The following is a 20,499-nucleotide window of genomic DNA, read 5'->3' on the forward strand; positions in this document are numbered from 1 at the left end:
TGTTTTCCCGATCCCTGTGTTGTGGGATTCCCTTCCTTGTCTGCTCCCTTTCTGTCTTTCAAATGCCTTTAAGGCTCATGGAGAAAGGCTTCTGTAGCCTAGAGATGCAATCCATGAGAAACCCAAGGCTCTGGGTTCACATGTAATGACAACCCAGAGTTCAGAACCCAACAACAAACCAGGGGTTCTCTCTCATGATTCAATGTTCATGGTGAACATTAGTGCAGCTATGTGCGCACATTACAAATACTCAGAATTCAACAACCCATGTGTTACATAGGTCAGTGCTATGTGCGAAACCAGGGCCAACAGCTACCCGCAGAAAATGCTTCCAATATGTTGCTCACACCCCTTTGCTTCTCATTTCTACAGTCCCAGGTTGCTCACAGCAGTGTGCAAAGCACACCACGGCTCAGGCGTTCACACAATGAATGTCTCACACACCTCTATAAGAGACGGATGAAGCATTCAGGTCAAAGATGAGTGGGGACTGACACCTCCAGTCGCTGGGCCCCCTGCTCTGTCCTCCGGAGGGCATGTGGCTATGAAGCAAACTGGACTGAAGCCCACATCCGACTGGCTTTGAGATGCAAAGGTCCTGCTGATTTGAAAGCAGCTGCGTTGCGCTCTTAACATGTACATAATGATTGGTGCAGAGGAGATATTTATAACGACGAGTCTCTCTTCTTCTTAGAAATCTTTATCCCAGCCTGAAAGCTCATCGGGTGGGACCCCCTGTTCAGGTGGGTATCTGTCAAAGTAGCTGTAATCCATTGGACCGGCAAGCTAAAACAGAATTAAGGGAGAAGCAAGCTTATAGGACAATCTTAGAAGAGGCACTGTGGGTAGAGCAGTGCTGGGCAGTCATCTGAGCGGGACGGTGTAAACTGGAGGCCTGCACTACAGGGGCTGGACCTGACGGCTTTCCGGGCCCCTTTCCACCCCGCTATTCCATGAATCTATGAAAGCCTGACACCTTCCGCCAGAGCCACTGCTCAACCACACCTGCCCATGGGCTTCTCATGGTGTGGTCTGGGGTTTGCCTTAGAAGCTGCCAGCAGTGCACTATGGGAAGGGCGGTTTACCTCCATGCATTTGCCAGGCCCGCAGGTCCTGTGGGGGTGTCCTGACCCCCTCCATTGCCAGTGCCACTTGTCCTACCAACTCCTGCTGTGCTTCTGCCTCTCGCTCTTCTCTGTCTTCCAACTGCACTACCAACATAGATAGAGACTGCAAACTCTGTAGGACACGGATCTGCCTTTTCGTTGGTGCTGCTTGTGCTGTTGGGCTCTGAGATGCTGAGCCAGACAGACACACAGCCTGGCCCAGAAGGGTCTTCTCAGAGCCTCCTTTGAAAAGCCCCTTCCATGGACCAAAGCAATGGAGGGAGACCTGTTCCTTGCAGCTACTGTGGAGACTCCAACACTCATCAGCCCAGGCAAGCATGCCCTGAGAGGACCTGAGTTTAATTTATGTCTGTCTGTATTTATTCATTCATTTGCAGTCCAGCAACTTCTGTTGTCCGCCCAGGGCCTGGCCACTGCTGACTGCTCCATTCATAAAATAGGGTGCCTTCCCAAATAATTTATCAAAGGAATAGGGTGCCGCTGGCTATGCTCTAGGCAAAGGTGGCACATGACAGCAATATCATCACTGCCCCCCCCCTTTCGTTCCGCACAGAACTCAAGGCAGCTTGCATGATCGGGAGAGGCCCTTCTCCGGGAACCCTCCGTGAAAGAAATTAGGAGGGTATGTACTCGGAGGAAGGCTTTCTTTGCGGTGGCGCCCAATCTATGGAATATGCTCCCCAGAGAGGTCCGCCTGGCGCCGTCGTTGTTTTTCGGCGCCAGGTGAAGACCTTTTTATTTAAACGTCATTTTAATTGTTAACAATATTTACTTATTTATCTGGCCGGGGCAACTTCTTTTCTTTTCTTTTATAACTTTTCTAACTCCTTTTATATCGTTTATATTTTTTATTTATTTTATATTATTAATTTTAATTTTATATTGTTATTTTTGTATTGTATTGTATTTTATTGTGTTGTAAGCCGCCCCGAGGCTTCGGCAAGGGGCGGCATAGAAATGTTCTAATAATAATAATAATAATAATAATAATAATAATAATAATAATACTGATCCTCCTCTACCTCTCAGTTTCATCCTCACAGCAACCCTGTGAGGTAGGTTTGGCTGAAAGTGATTGACAGACCCAAAGTCGCCCAGTGAGCTTCATGGTCCAGTGGGGACTAGAAACTGGATCACCCAAGGCCCAGCCTAACCTCTAACTGCCACGCCACCCTGGCCCTCCGAGTATCAGCCACAAAATAGAAATGCCACCCAGCAGTGTCTCCTTCCATGGGTCGTTTTTCTCCCTCTTCCCTTCCAAGCCAATTCCCTTCATTGTCTCTGCCCTCTTTGATCACTTAAATTTACAGTTAAGCTAGCCCTGAAGCCCAGTGCAACTATTCTGATAACCTAAATTTTAAAACACAACTCAGTGACTAACAATGCAGATTCAGTGCAAACTCTTCATCAACGGAACATGCAGTGTTCTATAATGGCTCATTCATTACCTCTCGTTTCAAAGGAGATGTTAGCTTCCTTGCCTTGAGTCCCTCCCAGTTAAAACCATTCAGCCATCTAAAAAGGAATTTTAAGAAAGGCATCATTAGGAATGTATGAAAATTCCATTTTTATCCATAAAACATGCCAAGCTCCAATATTTAAAGCTCCAAACAGCAGCTCTAATCTACTGAAAATAGTCATGAATTCTCAAGCCCAGGCTCACAACCATTTCATTCCTGAATGCCAGTTCAACTTGTGCAAATTGCATAATTTGCAAAATTTTCCTCAATTGACTGAATCAGCTCTACCTCAGTCCATGAGAGTAAGTGGTATAAAGGTAGGGAAATCTGTGCAAAACTCCCGTTTGATGGATGCTGGATTCACATGAATTTATTGCTTGCATAGAGCAATCCATGGTCATAAACACAAATTGGAATCATGAACAAGGTGTACACTGAGATAATGTTTGGACACTACTGGGCATTCGGAACGGTTTGCTCATACCTAGCTAGAACCCTAGAGAAAATATACACCTGTGTGGAAGGGAACTGGATTCCATCAGCCCCCTTCAGTTTTTAGCTCTTAGAACCGGGGTGGGACAACACTTTGTCTCACCAGTGGTGGACTTGGCTGAAGCCAATGGTGGTGGGGCTACCCCAATTCTCCCCCCTCACTGCCATCCTTTTTGCTCCCCCCACCACCATATTCTCTCTACCCATCAAGCTGCAGAGAGTGGGAGACTCCCCTCTTGCTCAAGGGAATTGACCACTTGCATGTTTTAGAAATGAAGCGGCAGGCCTCATAAAAGTAGGCTATGTTCCCAGGGCTGCCCACGTGTTGAGCATTAAACACCAAGGCAGAGTGTTAAAGGGAGATCTTTCTCTATAGGAAATTCCATGTTAATCACTCCTTCTTGCTTTTTCCTTACCTATGCCTCTTAATATCATGGATTCCATTCTTTAGGTTTCCTAATCTTTCAGTAGGGTTTTGTCTGAAAAAGAAGAAACCACACACACACAGCAAAAGTAAAATCAAAATAAACCAACAATAAGCATTTCATCATGCGGATGCTTGATCTTTAGCCAGGTTGCTGACGAGGACTGGGAGTTATTCTCATATAACCCCAGTCCTCTACCAGCTTCACTGGCTTCCCATCGAAGTCTGGGCTCAATTCAAGGTGTTGGTAATTACTTATAAAGCCCTTAATGGCTTGGGACCCGGATATTTGAAGGAACGCCTGCGGCCACATTTGCCCTTCCGCCCCTTGAGATCGGCAGCAGGGGCTGTCCTCCAGGAGCATTCCGTAAAAGATATCAGGAAGCAAAGTACCCGGAGGAGGGCCTTCTCTGCAGTGGCACCCCATCTGTGGAATGCACTCCCCAGAGAGGTCGGCCTGGTGCCGTCGTTATTTGTTTTTTGGCTCCAGGCCAAGACCTTTTTATTCAAACAGTATTTTAATAATCTTTAATATTTATAGTTTTAATTATGCAGCCAGTGTGTTTCCAAGTTTTAATTGTAATTTGTAATTATGTTTGTTTTATTTATTTGTGTTGTGAGCCAAGGTTGTGTAGCAATGGGGACGGCATATAAAAACTTTAAATAAATAAACAAACAAATAAATAATATGATCACTGCTAGCTATTAGCTACCTGATGTAATTCAAGGGGTTGGATGTTACATAGAAACATAGAAACAGAGCGAGTCAGAAGGGGTCTCCCAGGCCATCTAGTCTGACCCCCGGCTCCAGCCGGCTCTGCTCACAACATGCCCACCATGTCGTGAGCCAACACAGTCTAGGACAGGAAGCACCTCCTCGTGTGTAAGCCTACCGATACCAAGCTCTGCCTGTTAGCCTACTGTGCAGTCATTCAGAAAGTAAGGCTGTTGGGGACCTGAAGTAGACCCTTGCACTGAGATGGTAAACTTGTGGTTTGGACAGGGGCCACGGCAATCGCGTAAGTGGGAGACAAGGCTAACAGTGGAGCCAGGTTCGAAGTGGAAGGATGGCTTGCTTAGCCCAGAGAATATTGTCACCTGTCTTCTACACATCCAGGCCATACGTCCCTGTTATCTCTGAGTTTAGGCACAATCCTCACCATGGCTGGGGTTGGAGGAGACAGAAGGGGTTGCCCCTACACATATTGTTGGGAATAGGACCAACACAACTACCTGCCTTTTGGGATTCGCCTTGGTGGGTGGCTGCAGGACGTGTCATGATGACTGCTCTTCAAAATTTACCACGGCATCGCAGGAAGGCAATAGCCTCCCCCAGTTGCTCCAATATGCTGAATGACCATCCGTGGAGCAGTCTCACTGGGGGTGCCATAGGCAAGCTTACCAAGGACAGCAACAGGGCTTTGCTGCTCTTCCCAAGTGATCCATTTGTGGCTCCCCGCGCCCCATGATAGGGTTGGTCTCCTGGGTTCAGACAGCATGGCAAACCATCACGGGTTCAACAACCCTAGAACAAGCCATGGGTTGTCAGGGTGGTGAGCCAACCTGCAGGAAGCAGTTTAGGTTCAGAGGACACAGCAATCGACTGGGCCAAGTGATGGTTTGCCGTGTGGTGCAAACCCAGCCCCCGTCTTTGTCTACGGTTTCTTTTCTTGCATTTATGCAGATTTGTTTGTTTGTTTATTTATTTATTGGATTGCTATCCCACCCGCTTAGCCATGCTTGCTATAATTATAAAATAGATTTTGAGGTGTTTTGGAGAGTGGGGATGTATTTGTAAAAGTGCATTGGTGGCATAAACTGGGTTTAATATTGCTTTTAATTTTTTTTTTAATAAAAGAATTAAAATAAGAACTGAGTTGAAAGGGTGACAGCAAAATGCGGCAAACATTAAGGTTATTTTAAGTATATTAAGTATATACTTAATAAGGTACAGTTAATTAACTATGCTTAAAATGTATATTATTAAAACAATATGCACAAATCACAGGACAGATTTTTAATCACGTTCTTTTTGCTTACTTCTGTGGGAAAATGTGTGCATTCCCCAGCTGAAGCACCAAGAATCAGATGGTGCATGAGCACCCACGGGCTGGGGCCCAACTCTACAACCCTTCACATGACCCAGAGAACAAACGGGGAAGGCCTAAGGGGTCCCATCCTGACTGCAGAGGCGTGGTGCTAGGCTTTGATGGTCCACATGGAATATTAAAATTGCTGCAAGTTTTTAATTAAGTATAAGGTCCGTTCAGGGCACCAAGGTGCTGATTCAATAGATCCAATGCGTCTGAAGTGTGGGAAACAGAACATTAAGAAATGTGGTATTGTGTTATATTCCATGCACCCTTCTGCTGGGAGGCATGAGCTACATTTGGCTTTGCAGTTTTCCCAGTATCGGGTCCCTGTCCTTTCTGGCAGAGTTCGAGGCAGGATTCCTTAAAGGTCTTCCACCCAGGTGCAGAGTGCATAGCTTTAGAGAGTGTGTAGACAGTGTACAGCATCAGCAAGGCTGTTGCACTGTGTGTCCCCAGACCCTGGTGCACAACAGCCACATGCAGCGTGCAGGAGTGGGGTGTGTTAGGAACAACCCTTTAGCGAGGATAACAGGCTCAGCACGTCCGTTTTCAATTCACAGGCAGTGAACACCAATGACCATCCAAGCCTATTATTCACATTTGCAGGACTTGGCCTAAAAACAGTTTATATTCTCCTTCATTGCTAAGTGCTCAGTTTTAACATAGTTGCCTAGCAACTTGCACCAAAGGTTTAAAAGCCACAAAAGAGGCGATTCTGATAGAAAGCAGTGTGGCAGAGGCTTTTGCAACCCACAGAATCCATACAGAGGGTGAAAGTTCCCACAGCATGACAAAGGAGCCTGGATATTTTATTTTAATGCGCAAACCTGCTTGCCATAAAAGGCCCAAAGTGGGGCAAAGCAATCACAGTGCAATAACGATGCATCGTAAAAACACTTGGCAGATGCTCCAGATACTTCTCTAAGGTTAAGTCCCACAGAATGCAGTGGGGTCTACTTCTGAGTAAACACGCATGAGATGGCACTGAATTACCACCACCACCACCAGGGTAACTAATAGTATTTAGTTCACAATAAGTAATAACTATGAAAAGAACCAGTTCAAACTGGAAGGATCTTGCAGAAGCACTTTGCTTCAAAACATAACAACGGATTTGACTGCAACTTAGCAGCTTTGATTTGGAATGCCTTACAGAATGTAACTCTGCTGACGTATTCTTCCCATGTCTCTGAAACATGATTGCCCTTCTCACCTGCAGAGCCGCCGAATCAAATCTTCTGGCCGCTTGGTTATTACTCGGGGAAAATCCAGCCTTTCAACACCTTTTAGAATCAAATTGTAGGTCATCATTTGATCAACCCCGGAAAATGGAGGGCTAGAGTGGATGTCACAATTTTAAGACATGTGGCACAAAGAGAGAGAGAGAAAAGAAGAAACAGTTAACAGGGGAAAGGTTTGGTAACATCAAAGCAGACATTCTATTCTGGCCATAGGCAAAGCCCATACAAAGCACTGGCTGATGAGAACTTATTATGCCAGTCTTCTTTCAGTTGCACTGGCTCCTAGCTGAAGTCTGGGACTGATTCAAAGTGTCAGTATTAACATTTAAAGGCCTAAATGGTCTGGGACTAGGTTATCTGAAAGAATGCCTTACCTACCTACCCAGACCCTAAGGTCATCTTCTGGGGTCCTTCTCTGGGAGCCCCCTCCAAAGGAAGTAAAGAGGGTGGCTACCAGGAGAAGGGCCTGGTACCCTGGCAATTGATTGAGCCGCCCAAAGAGGCATGTCTGGCACCTGTTCTCTATTCCTTATGGTGCCAGGTGAAACCCTTTTTATTCTCCCAAAATGTAAAGGTAAGTTTTTAAATCTTAGTTTTTATACTGCATTTTATTTGTACTGCTGCTATACCGCCACACTGATTTGATTGCAATTGCTGTGATTTTACTGTTTTTTTGTTTCATATGCTGTTTCCCTTCTGTTAACTGCCCAGAGAGCCTTTGGCTATTGGGTGGTGTAAAAATGAAATAAATAAAAACATAAATAAACACAAAGTAACCTGTACCAGGCCAAACGTATTTGTTTATCAAGGCAGAATTTTCTACACCGACTGGCAGTGTCTCTCCAGGGTCTTGGATAGAGGAAGGGCGTTTCACTGTAACTGGAGAGGCCAAGGACGGAACCCAAGAGCTTCTGCATGCCAGCCATTAACTCAGCCACTTCCAATAGAACACTTGTGAAAATGTGATTAAACTAAAGAGGCTTAGTCTTCATTGTCTGACTATGCTGGAAACTGAGAACTTGTGATCCTCCGTATGTTTTGACCTACAACTCCTCTAACCCTCACCAGGGAGGGAAGATGAGAAAGGTAGGCTGAAAAACCTGGGGTTCCATTCCTGGACTGAACTGAGTATGAAACAGGAGTGGTTTTGTATATGAAATTATGGTATAATGAATCAGACAACTGGTCTTTTCTAGCCCAGGACGATCTGTCACAGCAGGCTTGTAGCTCAGACAATGGCTTTTTTCTTAGCTTGGCTACCTCTGAGCCTTCTGACTGGAGAGTCTGGTTTAATTGAATGTGGACTCTTCCTAGAAAGCAGGGTGGGGAAGCTTTTTCCTAGGAAGGGCCACTGCTCCAGGGGAAAAGTCGATCAGGGGTTGCAGCTGATGGCTGGGGCAGTTTGCAGCTTTAGACAGGTCTCTCTCACTTGCTCTGTCTGTCACTCCGTGCCTTCTCTGCCTCATGCATACACGAAGTGGAAGGAGACACTATTTTGAGAAGGACAGTATGGAGAGCAAGAGTGGCTCCACATGGTGGGTTCTACATAACGTGGCTACTTACATACCTCCATAAAAGAGGAAATTCATCATCAAAAAGAGGGCTAACGATGAGGACATCAATCTGCATAACACAGGGTGGACAGCTTGCAGTCCTCTAGATGTTTTGGCCTACACCTCCTCTCATGTTTCACCATTGGGTACGCTGGACATGTTTGATGGAAGCTGTAGGCTAAAATATCCAGAAGGCTGCCAGCTGTCCATGCTTGGCATAACATTTCCTGCCTAATCTTGGAAGCTAAGCAAGTTCAGGCCTGGTCAGAATTGGGATGGGTGACTTGAGTGTATGATTCTATGATCATTGTTGTAAACTGCCCAGAGAGCTTTGGCTATGGGCAGTATAAAAATGTAATAGCAGTAGTAGTAATAATAGTAATATAGATGCAAATTCAGATATAATAACCATAACTTAAATAGAAAATGCAATAAGGAAGAATGATCAGCTGATTGATCATGGATTGATCAGGTGATTCAGCATTGTCCACTCAGTCTGCTGCCCAGTTGTTCACTCTTGATAGGCACTTCAAGGCTATAGTTTCCGCACTGGACTGGGTAGCCTTTCAAATACAGGACATTTACAAATACAGCTGTGTCCTTTGGCAGCTCTTCAAAGAGAGGACTGTCCTCTGCAAATGAGAGCACCCGAGGTCTGCCACTGAGTTATGGTCTTTTCTCAGTAATGAACCATCACTGAAAACCACGCAGACATATAAATAACTCTGTGAAATAAGATATAAACATGGCAAAAGTAGAAAGACACGTACTTTCCTGTAAGTAGTTCATACACAAGGATTCCAAGAGACCAGAAGTCCACACTGAAATCATGGCCTTTGTTAAGAATGACTTCAGGAGCAACATATTCCGGAGTCCCACAGAACGTCCAGGTCTTTTGCCCTGCTCCAATCTTCTTAGCAAACCCAAAATCAACCTTGTGGGAAAGAGAAAAGACTGCTATCAGATACTGAAATATAAAAATAGTTATCCTTCATTCCAGCAACCATTAACAACGTTTACATGGAGATTACTGTGCTTCATCTTCTCTGGATTCATGAAGTCCTTGCCTTGATTACAGGAGTCATACTAGAAATATATAAACCTGAAAAATGAACCCCAGCTGAGCTTTATTCCTTTCATTTCATTATTTAGGATTTTTATATCCTACCTTTCAAACTTGAAAAGTAAAATTCACAAGGCAGTGTCCAAGCTTAAAATGCAATAAAACATCCAAACTTCATTATTAACACATCACTGGGCTCTAGAGACTGGAAGAATAGACCTGAACAGAGCAGCAAACGACATAAAATCTGATAAATACCTCAGCCAAATTCTATCTAGCTAATGAATGAAGTACTGCACACTGCAAATAAATGTTTTTCAGAGGCAAGGCCAGCTTGCCCTTCTTCTCCTTAGTGTCATTTTCTTTCAGGGGAGCTCCCAGCCGTGAACCTACGCCTTCCATGATGTCACTTTCATGTCATTTTCTGAATCGCCTTCTCGTTTATCATCCTAGTTCTTGGCATAAAACAGGACTCAGGTACATCAACAGAAGAAGACGGCTTATACCAAGTCAGTTCATTGATCTATCCATCCCAGTACTGCCTTCAATGAATGCTGGTGGCTCTCCAGGATTACAGAGAAAGGTCTTCTCCAGACTAGGTGAAGATACCAGAGATTGAACACAGATTCTTCTGCATGAGAAAGGTGTGCTTTCCCAGTAAGCTGTAACTCTTCTCCTTATTCTTTCTCAACCCTGGCAGTTCCTGCCTTTGTTCTGCCATGTTTAAGAATGCCACTAACTATGGGAGAATCTTTGTGATGAGTGGACTGAAGGTGGCAATCAGGGTTACATCCTCATTCTGCCTAATGTGAACTATGGGAAAGTTTGTTTCCTACAGTTACTATTCCTTCCATTCCTTGTGCCTCCGAATTGGCAAAAAGGACTCCTTAGGCGGCTGCCAATGTAGCTCTTCTCCACAGCACATCTACACAATTTGCAGGAACATTTTTGTGTATCATGAGATAGAAAAATCAATATTTATTTTATTTATTTATTACAACATTTTTATGCCGCCCCATTTGCCGAAGCCTCGGGGCGGCTTACAACAATGTTAAAAATAAATAACATTAAATTAAAAACATAAATAGTAAAATTAAAAATACAAAAATAACAATATAAAATAAGCCGCCCTGTGGAAGGAAAGAAGACAGATCCTTCCGTTGGGCCGCTGGAACCACCCAGAGAGTCTGGCTGTTGGGCAGTTGATAAATTCATCATTGCCATTGCCTCTTCCTAATCAACAAAGAAAAGTAAGCTTGTCTTCAGTGTATTAAAGGTTAAATGATGGGCACAGCATGGGATGAAAAATTTCTTCTCTCTGAAACATGGTTTTGTTGCCATTGCTGTTATGCACCATCAAGTTATCTCCGACTCATAAAAACCCAATGAATGAATGCTCTTCGAAATGCCCTGCTCTTCACAGCCCTGCCCAGCTCTTGCAAACTCAGGACTATTTAAAAACAACACAACTCTTACCAACTTTATATATCCTTGAGCATCCAAAATTAAATTTTCTGGCTTCAGGTCCCTGTAAATCACATTGATGCAATGCAAATACTCAATAGCTTCTGTCACACACCCGACACAGAACTTTGTTGTGGTTTCATCAAAACTACCTCTGAAAGAAAATAACCATGCTTTATTATTTATTTGATTTATATTACCTATCTCTAAAAAGTTTAAGGAAGCAGAAGATAATGCATAATTAGCAATACCAAAGTCAGTTAATGTTTAAAACATTGTCTGATGTAGAGAATGGCTTTATCGTCCTATAATAAGGCCTTCAAAGTGGAAAATGATTGGATAATGGGTAATTTTAATGATTGGGGATAATGATTGGATAATGATTCAGAGGAGGAGAAGAGACCAGAGATGAGCCAGGCAGTCACTGAGAATCAGAGAATTTCAAGTTTGTAGGGAAGTCTAGTGAGCGCCCTGATATGGGAGGGAGCTAATCTGAAAACACAACCTCAGGTTAAGAGAGAAGGGCAGTTCAGATGTGTCAGATCGTGTCAAGCAGCATGATCCACCCTGAAGATGAAGTCAGCTCTTTTCAGTGTGGAAGGCAGGAAGGATATTCAGTTTGGAATCAGTGCCATATCATTAAGCTGCATTTCCCTAACGGCCAAAATTCTAAATGTGCTCGTTTCCTTTGTAACTGCTTTCAGCAAGACTCTTCTTTTGTACTACCAAGACAGTCCAACTGGTCAGCTTTAATATCATAAAGACCTTTAGTTAGAAGCCTTTTTCTTGATTTGCTTGGAAGGAGGGAGAGAAGTCTGCCTGTGACATTTAAAATATTTTTCCTTTTTATGCTTAGAAGTACACTATATATTATGAAGGAAATCACATTTCTTATCCCAGCAGTTAATTAAATGAAGGAGTTTCTTTTCTATTGTCTCTGCCCTCAGCTTTGCTTCTCTAATCATCTGACTTATACAAACACTGGACCAGTTCACACAATCCCCATGGGTTACACAGGGCATGCACTGGGTGCCATTTTGGGTTGGTGCAGCTTCTCTTACCTGGAGCCAGGCAGCATGGGTGGTGGAAGGGGTAACAATGCTCAAATACCCCTAAGGCCATTGCTGACTTATTTGAAGGTAGTCCCCTCACTCGCAACAAGCCATGCTGCTTGGCTTCAGACAACACAAGTCTGAAGCAGGCAATTATGCGAATGGTGCACTGTGGTTTAAACAAGCCACTGTGGCTTCTTTAGCCCACAGTAAACAGGTCATGACCTCATAAAATATAACAGGTACAAACGGCAGTATCTTTCTAGACTAGATTCCTCCCAGTCTCCTTGGGATATCTATCTCTTTTTGCATTCTCCCTATGCGCTCTACATTCAACCACTGAGGCCATTTCACCAATGAGAAGAAAAATGACCAATCCTATCCCAAAAAGTCTGTTGATATTCCATGCTGCGATTCACTACCCAGTAAGTGGGCCTTATTCGGTGAAATTCAAAGGGGGTTCCATAGCAGATATGGAGAGATCTCAGTTCCATTCACACATGTGCCTCTTGCGAACCGAAACGGCGCCCTTTGTCCCCACACTTCGTATCTGATCAGAGCGGAGTCTAGGACAAGCCTGGTGCAGCCATTAGACTCATTACACAGTTCCTGCTTGGTTCGGAAGCACTTCCAAAGAAGTCTGTCCTCACAGGTGACATTGGCATTATTGCCCTGCCCTGTAAGTTTCTGAACATCCCTTCATTCTTTTTATTCTTCACCAAGAACAGGAAGAGGGGGACTGAAGAGGGACTGGAAAGTTAATAATATTACCTGTCCCTGAGAAGACTCCATAGCTCACCTCCAAGACAGGCTTCCAAGAGCATGTAAACGTATTTGTTGTCTTTGAAGGTGCGGTACAAGCTGAAGCAAAGCGAAAGAAGAATGGAAAGCACAATCCAAACCATTTCAGTTTGTAATGAAATCGATTTAGCATCTACTTCAGTGTTGAAAATGCTTCACATGCATTAGGCCGATCTAATCCTTACAACAGAATCGTAAGATGAGTCAGTATTATTATTCCCCATGTGGTGGAGGTGGAGGCAAGGATGCGGAGGCTGAGAGAAGTGGCTTTCCTGCAGTCACCTAATGAGTCCTTGGTGGAGATGATATCTGACTCCAGGATTTCCAGATTCATGGCACAGTCTCTTCAGCCACTGCAAGAACACCTACCTGCACCTGCACCTGCTACTTTCCAAATAACCCTTTGCTGTTGCACCTGGTAGGAATCCAGAATGGCACATTCAAGATGCAAAGCTGTGTCTTTTCAAGAGGAAGTACATCTTCACTGATAGATTAAGCTCCATCAGGACCTAAAAGTCATTTTCAAAATTCTACCTCTAGGCCCAGGGCTCGCAAAGCCAGTCAGCCAGCTGAGTTGACAACAGAGGAGAGAGTAACAGTGGTACAGCGCTGGTGGAAGCTCACTTCCTGGGGGCAGAAAGCAACCTTTATTCATTTTTGCCTATTTATTTGAAGCACTTATGCCCCACCATTCCCAAAATAGCTTAGAAAAATCAAAAACAGTGAAGACAATGCAAAGCAACTACAGGTAAAATGCAATTGTTGCAAACCACCCACAGAGCTCTGGCTGTGGGGTGATATAGAAGAATTAGTAGTAGATGTAGTAGTGGTAGTAAAAATAATAGCAAGTATATTTAAATATGTAAACAGAAGCCATCCAGCTCCCAGTACCACACTTAAAAATGAATATTGAGTAATTTCATGCTGTATTTTGTGACAAAGTCTGTTTTTGGAGGACAAAAGCAGGGTGTATATTTCTTGGAATTAAGACAACCATCCGCCAAATGACTGTTTTTGAGAAGAGGAAAGTCTTAATCTCGTGGCAGAAGTCAGCGAGAGAGGGGTTCCAACGGCTAGCTGCAGCTTCTCCCACTGGTACCTTCACCAGTGCTGGATCGGAGGGCGTGGAAAATGATGACTGTGGTGCTCCATGTGCGGCAAAGACTTACCACAAGGGCTGTTGCCACTCTGCCTATTTCAATACCTTGACTGATAGTTTTCAGGGTCTAGTAGCCCAGACATCTTATAAAATGACTGGGCTGAGAAGAAATACTGGGCATCAGCCAGCTGTGCCATTCTGTTTGCCCCACTGGCATCGTACTAGTGGAACCCGGATTCCAAACTACGTGCAAGGGGTGCATCTAACAAAAGGTATGGTTGCACAGCCGGTTGTGCTTCCTGTTACACCGCCATGAAGGGCAGCTGCTTGCACCACAAAAGGGTTCCACAGAGCATTGCTGGCATATCTGGGCGTCTGAAAGGACACCATTGTGATACTGCCCTGTAATCTGAAGAGCTTCAATGGGATGATTCCGAGAAGATGCTCTGAAAATGTATTCATGCAGACAAGAAGTGATCACAAAGCACAGCTGTCCATTGCAGGACTGGGGTGGAAACTGGGGTCGTGGTACAGAGGGCAAGCTGGAAAATGATCAACCCACACCTGGACTTCATCATTGTTTTGTTAAAAGCAACATATAAAATGAAAAAAGATTACTTGACAATGAATGGAGAGCAGGCCTCTTCTAGGATTTTCTTCTCAGAATGGATGTGCTCCTGTTGCTTGGTGTCCACTATGTGCTTTTTCTTAATGCACTTCATGGCAAAGGTTACGTTCTCGTTCTTAACTTTCACCTGAGCTCACATACATACACACAGAACATGTCAAAAGAGACGCACAGAAATAAACTCCTTCCCATTCCAAGCTTCCTCAAATTTGCTCAGAGTAAACAGAGTAGAATTACAAACATGGTTTGCAGTGGAAGAAAGGCTTTGGGAAAGGTTCGCGGCCATATAATTTATACTCCGTAATTATCAAGAATTTGAGGGAAAGGCTCTTGCAATGTGCTGAGCTTTATTTAGTTGTTAGGGGTTAGCCACTGTGAGGACTCTGCTTGAATAACTAGTTTGTCACACAAAAATCACCCACGGCTTGAAACACACCTAAACTACAATGGAAAAGAATTAGATGTGGCATGTTTTGTAATACATAGATTATTTCTTTGAAGGGGTATCACTAGCATCCACCTGTCATCCAAACCGTATCTGGCGCCAGCTACTTCACCAAGGTAGAAAGCCGATGGTGATTAGGGAGGGGAATAAGAAACCACCCTCACTATTTACTGTTGGCAAAATCATTTATATACTCAAGAACGTACTTAAAAGTGCTGAAGCCTTAGAAAATGTAATAATACTTGTGCTGACATAGCTCTGTCAAAATATTCACATCAAAAGTGATCGCTGAATGTTTAGAAGGCAAATCCTTACAAGCTCGACTCTTCCAAATCCACCAACACCCAGAGTAGCAACGATTTCCAGGTTCTGAAATGGGCATGTGGAAGGAAACTGGGTTACTTTTTCTTTCAGCTGTATCATCTCCAAAGAGACATCACTGGGGAGTCGCTCCAACGCAGAAACTCTGCATTAAAATAATAAAATATCTTCTTCAGTTCAGTCTCACCAAACAAGCGATGGAGCCTGACCAGAGCAGTCTGACAGACTTTCCAGAAAGCATCTTCTCCCAGCCCACATATAAACATGCGATAAACATGCAATACTACTCTGTGTATGAGCGGCTGGCTCTGAGATATCCTGACTACTCTTCCCACTGCTCTGCTGAACAATGCTCAGGATCTCTGGGAGAAGCTTTAAAAGAGCACGTCCCAGCCTGAAATGTGTTTTACAGAGACGGAACAGATGCGTGCCTGTACTCGCATGCGTGTGTGTGTCCTGGCCAGCCAAAGATCCTAGAAAACACTCCAGAAGTTTCTAGAAGGATCCACAGAGCCAATGCAGCTCCCCAGGGACGGTCTGTTCACCTGACTCTGCGCAGGACAAAGGTAGTCAGGTAGCTGGGCCAGCAGCCTGGACCAGGAGGGGAGCTGTCCAGTAGAATCCAGAGCCAGCATAGCAAAGCTCTGCAAGGAGTTTCCACACTGGGCAACTTCTGGCAGCCAGATGAAGAGGTCCTGTAGCAAACCAGGCTACTTTGCCTCTCGTTGAAGCTCAGCAGGACCCACATCCAGAACAAGGACTAGCACAAGGTGCAGAACTTTAGGCATGGGCCCCCTCTGTCCCTCCAAGCTCCCCGGAAAGCAATGCCCCTCTTCTGCCCTTAGCCCCTGGCCCTTGCGTGGCTGGTTGGCCTATTTTGGGCAGATTTCCCCCCATTCCAAAAGGCTGAAACACCTCCCCTAAGGCTTTAAGTGATGCAAGATGAAATGCACTGGCATTCTGATGATGCCGCTTCGTCTTCGGGCTGGCCCACCCCTGGAATGTGGCCTCTGGGAGAAAATCCCATCTGAAATGGAATCTGGTGCTCAGGAAAGCACTTCTGCATCAGTGCTTGCCTCCTCCCAAGCAGGACTAAGGAGGGGAGGCCTGGAGCTGCCAAGCAGGTACCACGTCTCTGGTGTCAGGCTTTGGCATCCAGCTGTGATCTCCTCCACACCTCTGCCCTGACAGTGAGAGGAGGTTCCTGCCAGGAGCTTTGGATCCTGCAGTGTCATCACCTTCTGGGACGTTTTTTAGGATCTTCAGCTGGTGTTTGGGAAGCGTTCATTCCCTGTAGCCCCTGTCAGAACTGGGGCCCACAGTGCAGCCCTCTTTCCTGCTAGAGGATGCTCCATTTCTCTAAAGCTTCTTGCCTCTGGAGGTCGAGCAGGTGCCAACACCCTGTCATTTTTGGTGCTTCCTGAAAACTCTCGCATTCCAGGAAGACTTCCTAGCCATGGTTCTACTAATGTTGTTTCCAGGGTACTAGTTTAGTGTTTACTGCTCACTGCCCAGAGCATGGAGCGGTTCATGCGTCTGGCAAACAAGATGGGGATGCCACCTCCGACACGGGGGCAGAGGGCTGCTGAAAACTGCACACAGAGCTCTCCCACTGATCAAGGCTGGGCATCTCAGCCTGCATGTATTTACACATGCGACAGTCAGCTTCTCCTGCAGCAAGCAATGCAAAAGGCAGAGTTATTGCTTTTGCAGAAACTGCTGTGTGCACGGACTTGTGTTTGCAAAGCTTCTATTCACACCACAGAAATGACACTGCCCAGAGCAAACTTGCACCAACTTTTATATAATAGGGAGGGGTGGCAAGGAGGGCTTCTTCTGTGTGGGGAGACAGAATTTCTGTATTGTCGGTCATGGAGGAATCATCAAAACAACCTTGATGCTATAGCTGATGCATCTTAGCAGAATACAGCTGCCTGGATTACTCTGCAGTGTTTTCAGTGCCCTTGGAGGTTCCCAGCATGTTACAGCAAGCGGTTAGAATGTGCCTAGAGAATTGCTGTCTTCTAATAGGGGAAAATGAATGCATAGACCCTAACGCCAGTAACAGGAAAAGGAGATTCAAAAGCTTAAATTTAGGAAATTGTGATGGAAACAGACCGATCCTTTCCCAAGGAAGTTTAGAGGTTCCCCCTCCTCCCCAGATGCCCAGATCTTTATGCAGATGAGCTGTGATTCCCACTACAGATCTATTTAAAGCCTTCTTTTAATGACAGCATTTTGTGAGACATCAAATATTGATTGCATTGTCTCTGTTTGGATACCACAGTCTGAAATGGTAATCTGTTTGACCGAAGAGCCATCTGGCTTTCCTGTATCTCTTGGTGTGGCCTATTGTGAGTTTATAGTAATGAAATGGGGGTTGAGGAATTTTTCATCATACTGCCAATATCCCTCAGTCCAAGCATTGATTCTTGTTCTGCTTTACTGGGCATTTGGATGATCAATCAAATTCGAAAGGAAAAGAAAAACAAAGCTCGCAGCAAGTGCGGTCATGTAATGCTAGTAGGAACCGAGATCTTTTATTGAAGCAGTACCGTGGTAAACTCCTTAGGGTGGAATATGATGCCCTTTTCAATAGGAAAAAAGTCCTACAAGTTGTCAGCCTTCTCCTATTTAAACATACAAAGCATTGTGGCCTTATTAATTTCATTAATTATTTTTTATTAATGATTCTCACAGGGATGCTATACATTATGGCAACATGGCTGAAATACTACAGCATAAGCTGAACTGTAACTGTAGATGAAGTGCCTCTTCTGGTATTAATCTGCTGCACGCTATTGCCTTCATCTGAGGTCCTCCTCTAGGTGGTCCCTCTAAGAGAGCTTCAGAAGATGGCAACGAAGGAGATGGGCTTTTTGGTGGTGGCACTCCAGTTATGGAACACCCTCCCCAGTGAGATGCTGACACTGCCATCCTTTGAGCACCATGTTAAGGCTTCTCTGCATTCTTTTCTCTACTCCCAGACAACTGACAAGGTTTTAACTACCCCTGGGATTTTTTTTAAATTGTTGATCGTTTTACATTATTTTGAGTATAAATAGTTTATATCTTATATTGTATTTTTTATTTTTATATACTTAATCCTTTGTAAACTATGAAGAGAGCTTTGGCTATTTTCATGAACATGATATGGAATTAACAACAACAACAAGCCCATTAAACAAAAGAACTCAATTTTTAACCTCTGTGGCTTTTTAAATGTTAACCAAACTCGAGATGGTGCAAAAGTTTGCAAGAACTGGCTGAAAAGTTCTTTAAGTGATAGCAAATTTGGTTACTCATGCAAAAACAAAATAATTTTTGCTGCCATCGGTATCTATTTTTAAATAACGTGCTGTTAGCAATGTAGCAGTGACACCTCTTATCTGCTTATCCTCATATAATACTGGCGAGGTTACTTTCCGTGACACTCCAAGAATCAGCTGGAAGACTTACTGGGCCTGCCTTTTCTCGTCATCTCGAGCCAGATTTGCCACGTAACCCACAAGGTAGGCCTGGAGTTCTTCGAATGTCCCAACTGTTTGATTGAAGGTTCTGCAGACACAGAAGGAACAGACCAACAGGGAAAATGACTGCGAGCAACAAATGCACAGCCTCCAATGGTCCTTAGTTTGTTTTTCAAATGACAGATACCGTAGAAAATGCCAAAATGAGCCTGCTTTTATGGTTCTATTTTTACATTCCCATTTGTACTTACTGTGCTAAGCTGCCCAGTAGAAAATGTACATTATTATAAGGATGCCACAGTAATAATACTAATAAATGCAGCAGCAGCAGCATAGAGCTATAGATATGGTAATGAAAAAAGAAAACGACCCAGAGGGCAATTCAGGACACTGCAGTAGTTGACCTTCAGGACGCTGTGCTTGAACAGAAAAGCTTTCATGGGCAATCATTCCACCAGACTGCAGTACACTAATTCACTGGAAAATCTGACCGCATCTTTCCAAGTTTGAACAGGATTGCAGGCAATTATCACTCTATGACAGGCAGATACAACTTGTGATCCACCAAACCGAACTCGGAGCAACCATATAGCGTGGCTGTCCTGCAGTGTGATTAATCTCCCATTTTTGCTGTCTGCCTGGAAATGCAAATACAAGAGGGCTCCGTCAGCAACCGTCAGGCCAGAACCCATCTATTTTAGATAATTTCTAGGCCACCCTTCAGTATAAAATCCACAGGGCAGTGTTTGATCAATAATAAAGTTACAATGAGGAACACAGAAACGCAAGTAAAGGTAAAAGCACTGCTTTCAATTCAATCACCTGTGTGTACATATGATGAGACCTTTCCTTGCTCTCCTCCCCACTACAGCCTGCCAGGTGCTCCGACATCTACTCCAGAGGCACAAAGGGGAACGGAAAACCATTCTCCTAGCAGTTTCTGTTCCACAGGTGGATGGTTAAGGTTTGAGACGACCCAGAGAAATGGCAACATTAATAAAACCAATGCAATCTGGCCACACAGTGCCATGACACAAAGAGTAGTGATGCAATTCAAAAACACTTGAGCAAATCCTTAGGAAATTTTCAGCTTGCATGGATAAGAGAGCAAGACGAGCTTCCTTAGAGAAGGCATTCCACCCACAACAGTGGGAGGTTGTGTTCAGGCTGGTAGGTTAAAAGTCATGTAACACGTTTGTGCTACAAAATCAAATGGTACGTCCAACATCCATCCATCTCTATATCTCAGTAATAATGGCATTCACTTTTACATGCTCCAGATCTCTAGCCTTCCTCCACCTGTTCATGCAGGGGCCAAGGTGGACATGCAAGCCCCTACCCCATCCCTGCATACTCGGTCCCTGGGTCAAAGAGGAAGGTCTGAAGTTGGGTGACTGCCCATATCTTCCTCTAATTGATTTGCTGCGCAGGGTGGGCCAAAAGTAGGCATACCGCACCGACTGGGTTGTGTTTAGTCTCTTAGGTACTCAAAATGTTTTCCATCAACATTGCAACATTCCCAGAACCTGCCCCCAACACTGTGACACCAATTCTGGTTAGCATCAATGTCAAGCAATGCTTGCATGATGAACTCCTTCCATTCATCCACTATGATTGCTGTTATTGTGTTATTGATTGCTGTATTTATTGTTTGTTTATCACACTGTAAGCCTTTCAGAGACAAATGGTATAGGGCGGAATAAAAATAGCCTAAATAAATATGTGAGGTCCTCCATGACCCGATCAGTACTGTGTATCTGCTTCTG

At 44.4% G+C, this 20,499-nt stretch overlaps 1 protein-coding gene across 1 annotated transcript in view; it reads right to left on the minus strand.

Annotated features, from left to right (window-relative positions):
• Positions 1–663: 663 nt before the first annotated feature.
• The window catches only part of PRKG2 (protein kinase cGMP-dependent 2), a 57,365-nt gene continuing 37,529 nt past the window's right edge, over positions 664–20,499 (minus strand). Inside the window, exons 9-18 of the mRNA XM_044428933.1 lie at positions 18,723–18,821; positions 15,258–15,408; positions 14,488–14,624; positions 12,741–12,830; positions 10,930–11,071; positions 9,161–9,324; positions 6,810–6,932; positions 3,496–3,558; positions 2,576–2,642; positions 664–786 (exon numbers count right to left, since the gene is read on the minus strand). Of these exons, the coding sequence (XP_044284868.1) occupies positions 691–786; positions 2,576–2,642; positions 3,496–3,558; positions 6,810–6,932; positions 9,161–9,324; positions 10,930–11,071; positions 12,741–12,830; positions 14,488–14,624; positions 15,258–15,408; positions 18,723–18,821 (1,132 nt within the window). The 3' untranslated portion in view covers positions 664–690. The remainder of the gene's footprint in view (positions 787–2,575; positions 2,643–3,495; positions 3,559–6,809; positions 6,933–9,160; positions 9,325–10,929; positions 11,072–12,740; positions 12,831–14,487; positions 14,625–15,257; positions 15,409–18,722; positions 18,822–20,499) is intronic.

The sequence above is a fragment of the Varanus komodoensis genome, unplaced genomic scaffold (assembly GCF_004798865.1).
Source record: "Varanus komodoensis strain SLA01 unplaced genomic scaffold, ASM479886v1 scaffold2, whole genome shotgun sequence".
NCBI lineage: Eukaryota > Metazoa > Chordata > Lepidosauria > Squamata > Varanidae > Varanus > Varanus komodoensis.